Genomic DNA, 4356 nt, shown 5'->3' on the forward strand with positions numbered 1-4356 from the left:
CATATCAGCATTCTAATTATTATAGTACTTTATTATAAAAAAGAAAATTGCTGAATCATAACATCATTTATTACAAATGGCACCACTTTCTCTGTAATCTACAAATAGAAAAAATAGAGAACATGCATACCTTATAATGCAATTAGCCTTGACAGAGTTAAATTGCCCTAGTAGACAGGATCAACATTTTGAATGCATAACATGTGAAATATTACTGTATTTTTTGAAGGTTCAGGATGACAAGATTTATGCAGATAGCTTGATATCTTGCAGCATAATAGAGCAGAATATGTTCAAACTATACAGGTAATTTTCTTTATCCCAAAAAAGATCATCAAATCAAAAAATAATAGAATGTAATTGCAATATTTTGACTGCTGTTTACTGTTTGCACAAAGTTGATTAAACAAAGTGCTGAGTTTGAAACATAGGACTTAGATTACTAGCCAATAATTGCCTCCTAAAGAAGTGCAAATAATAACACATGGACTTAAAGGGTAATCACTAAATAGCAAAGATGACATCAATGGTCCCAGAGTTCCATCTACGTATAAGGCAGAACTAAAGGCATGTTACATTAGACAAGTGGCAAAAGACATTCCTCAGCATTTACTCTAAAAATTCTTGATACCAAGGGACTTCGGAATAGAGTCTGACAGAGATTTGAGCACATCAAATGAAATTGGCAAGAACCTTGCTCACAGTAAAGATATTATTAGAACTGGTTAAGTAATCCAGATTAGGTACAGAACCTTTGCCCACATTCATCATGCATGCAAACATCAGTTCAATAAAAGAAAAGACATGTATATATAGGCTATATAAACTTTGCATGCATACAGAACACAGCATGAAAAAGATAACGTTTCTACTTCATGAGATAGCAACTATATTGTATTCTGTAAAACATCCAGGCATTGCAATGGAGCATTGTATAACAGAAGACTTAAGCATAATGAGAAACGTTGAACAGATTAACTTTCATGCCACCTAAATTAGAGATTGTCGCATTACACTGCTACTTGTAAAGATAATGACAAAGATACATGCAGATAGCCACCATACAGGTCAGCACCCAGGTCACAGATGAGGCATGTAAACTACTGCAAAGGGACAGGACATGCCTAAAACCTACACCTAAAAGGATTCTGCAGTTTGTAATCTAGAGTACATACAGACAATTACTCAGACCAAACAGCTGCAGAGCAACCTACAAAGCCAACAAATTTTAGAATTTCATTGTCTTTTACCTTATGGTAACAAACTTGTTTGTTCCATGCTTCGCCCAGAAGGTCTTCAGGTCAATCGGATTATTAAGATTATAACCTTCACCAGCAAGCTTCTCAAGTACTTTCTTGAACGCACCATGGCTCATCTTCCTGCCTGCGATTCGTGCACCACGGCGCTTCGTACTCATTGGCAGTGGGTACGTTGAGATGGTGGTTGTGCAGCACGCAGATTGCCAACCACCTGCACCCCACCGATAGCACTGCTGTGGTGCGCCCGTGCAAGAACAAATGGGCGTTGGTATCCTTGAGAGGTCCAAATCAATACCATTAATTACCATCCCTATATTCTTCCTGGGACCCCTTCTCCGTGGTGCTGGTGCATTGGGTGGTGCGCCATCCTCACGAGGAGCAGCAGACTTCTTGGGCTTCTTAGCCCTTGGTACCTTGGGTTGGCGGCCCTGCTGCCGCTTCTTGGGAGGTGGTGGCTCATCAATAACAGGTACATTTTCCTCGATCAATGGCGAGGAAATGCATTCCTCTTTTGGCTGCTGAGGCGGTGGTGGGGGTTGCAGTTGAGGCTCTGTTTGCTGCTGCATCATCTGCAGGGTATGCGTACCGGGGATCATCCCATAGCCCACTGGGTCATGATGCGCAATGTGCGAAGAACCATGGCCAACAGTGAGATTGTGAAGAGCCTTGTGCTCGCGGGGATGATGATGTTGCTGCTGCTGTTGCGGGTGCATCCACATGTCACTGCGCGCGAAGTTCATCGGCATTGAAGGGGGAGCCTCCGTGGCAGGAGGAGGAGGCATAGCACCACCATTGGCATTGCCATTGGCGCCGCAGTCACGCGGGTGATGGGGCTGATGGTGGTGGTGCGGGACATGCTGCTGATGCTGATGATGCAGGAAGGGGCTACCAGAGAGCAGCTGCTTGGTGTCACGCTCAGCAGGCACCGACGACATGAGCTGCAGGCCGAGGTTCCTCGCCGGCGACTCGAAGAATCCCCCCCATCTTATGCTCATGCTGGCGTCGTCGTCCATCTCGCCGCCGCCGCAGCCGCCCAATCCTACAGACCACCGGCCGGATTCGAACAAGAGCGGCGCTGCACAGGGGCGTCTCCAACGTCGGACATCCCAGAAAAAAGAAATTTCTTTAGGGAAACAAACAAACAAGCAAAGAAACTGCTATTAGTATCACATTACGAACAAATCAAGAGAAAAGCTTTCCAGATCCAGATCTACAACGGAAGCTACGTACTATCTAGGGTTAACGCACAGAAATTCATTCTTGAAAAAAAAATTCGAATAAAAAAATGTGCGTAACGAGGGGCGGATGCTCACCAGGACGCGATACAGGAGGAACGGACGGCGGCGGCGGCGGCGCTGGTCTCTGCTCGGCGGGTGGATGCAGATCGGCGCCGGAGACGGAGGGGGAAGAAATATCCTCCAAGAAGAGAAGAAGGAGAAGGAGAAGAAGAATGAATTTTTCTTTATTTTTCACTTTTTTGTTAATAGAATAGATAAAGGTGGGAGAGATATATAGTTGGACCGAGCCGGACTGTAGGAGGCCCAGCCCGGCCCATCCAAGCCACACCACCACACTGTTTTGGGATGGAATAAGTTCACTGTAGGTCCTTTATCTTCAGAAATTATTAAACATCCATCTTTCAAAACCGGGTTAAATAAGGCCCTGTGTAGTTCCCAAACAAAAATTTTTCACCCTGTCACATTGAATGTTTCGGCATATGCATGGAGTATTAAATATAAATAAAAATAATAATTACACAGGTTACGTGTAAATTGCGAGACGAATCTTTTAAGCCTAATTACGCCATGATTTGACAACGTGGTGCTACAGTAAACATTTACTAATGATGGATTAATTAGGCTTAATAAATTCGTCTCGCAATTTTTAGGCGGAATCTGTAATTTGTTTTGTTATTAGTCTATATTTAATACTTTAAATGTGTGTCCGTATCGCCGATGTGACACGCTAAAAATTTTCGTTAGTGAACTAAACAGGCCCTGAAGTAGTAAGACAATATGGATAGCTGATTTGACTGATGTGGCATCCTAGTCCGGGAAACTCCCATCGAATGTCAGGAGAGGAGCAAGGCAACGATGCCTTGTCGGACGGCGACAACAATTTCAGGATAGTAGCTCCTCGCTATTCCTACCCGCACTCCCTGCGAGCTCGCCGATGTCGGCCGCCGTCTACCACCCTAGCGACCTCGGCAACCGGGTCGAAGGCCAGCGGATGCAGCGCAGGGCTCATGGATTGTGACATCTTGGCCCAAGGCTTAATAGAATTAATAGAATACTTACATCAACAAGTTGCAACTTATTTTCCAGAAACCGATATCTAAAGAACTCTGAGGTTAAGCGTGCTTGGCCTAGTGTGCAGAAAAGACTTGTGTTGGTCTGTGAGGACAGTCTACAACATATGAAAGTTGCCAAATGTAAGTGGGCCTGGCCTGGGAGAGGCGGGGGCTGTTATTATTTTAATTTTTCTCATTAACATGTAGGTCTCATGAGCGTCATGAAGGATGAAATCTCTATCCAAAGAGACTCGATTTGCTCTAGGGCCTAGGGAGAGGTGGGGGCTGTTATTATTTTAATTTTTCTCACCGACAGTCTCATGAGCGTCATGAAGGATGAAACCTCTATCCAAAGAGACTCGATTTGCTCTGGTTTCGAAAGTTGGGGAGGTGTTATACTCAGTACTTCCTCCGTTTCAAAATGTAGCTACCTAGTACTAGATGTGGCATTACCTAGTGAACTAAACAGGCCCACTTCAAACGGAGCGAAACGGTATGGATCGTTATTTTTTTAGGGTTTCACCTTCATATATATTCCTGTAAACCGTCGTTCGGTGTTGTAACCTCACCCGATATGGTGAAGATATTCGCTGGCTGGCATCCGTGGTTTTTCCTCTCCTACTTTGGGAGGGTTTTTCACGTCAAATCTCGTGTCTTCTGTGATTGATCTACTATTCTTTATTATTTATTTGCCTATCGTTTCCTAATAGGGTAAAGGTAAGAAATGAATGGCTAACATGTGAGGTTATTATTATTTTAATTTTTCTCACTGACACGTGGGTCTCTTGAGCGTCATGAAAGATGAAA

General features: G+C 43.9%; 1 protein-coding gene across 2 annotated transcripts; it reads right to left on the reverse strand.

The window, feature by feature from the left end:
* Positions 1-946: 946 nt before the first annotated feature.
* Positions 947-2679, reverse strand: LOC9268674 (barley B recombinant-like protein A). Of its 2 annotated transcripts, none has more exons than XM_015757245.3 (2): positions 2573-2679; positions 947-2348 (listed from the first exon to the last, which is right to left on the reverse strand). In XM_015757245.3, exon 2 carries the CDS (start codon positions 2270-2272, stop codon positions 1247-1249), a length of 1026 nt encoding a protein of 341 aa, XP_015612731.1. In that variant the 5' UTR covers positions 2273-2348; positions 2573-2679; the 3' UTR covers positions 947-1246. The 2 variants fall into 2 exon arrangements, with proteins under 2 accessions (XP_015612731.1, XP_015612730.1); XM_015757244.3 differs by having other exon boundaries at positions 947-2382.
* Between the last annotated feature and the right edge of the window lie 1677 nt (positions 2680-4356).

Source organism: Oryza sativa, chromosome 10 (assembly GCF_034140825.1).
Source record: "Oryza sativa Japonica Group chromosome 10, ASM3414082v1".
NCBI classification, from domain to species: Eukaryota; Viridiplantae; Streptophyta; class Magnoliopsida; order Poales; family Poaceae; genus Oryza; species Oryza sativa.

Coding starts and splice junctions, on each gene's coding strand:
- LOC9268674 (XM_015757245.3), bottom strand. CDS start 2,272: ATGGACGACGACGCCAGCATGAGCATAAGATGGGGGGGATTCTTCGAG.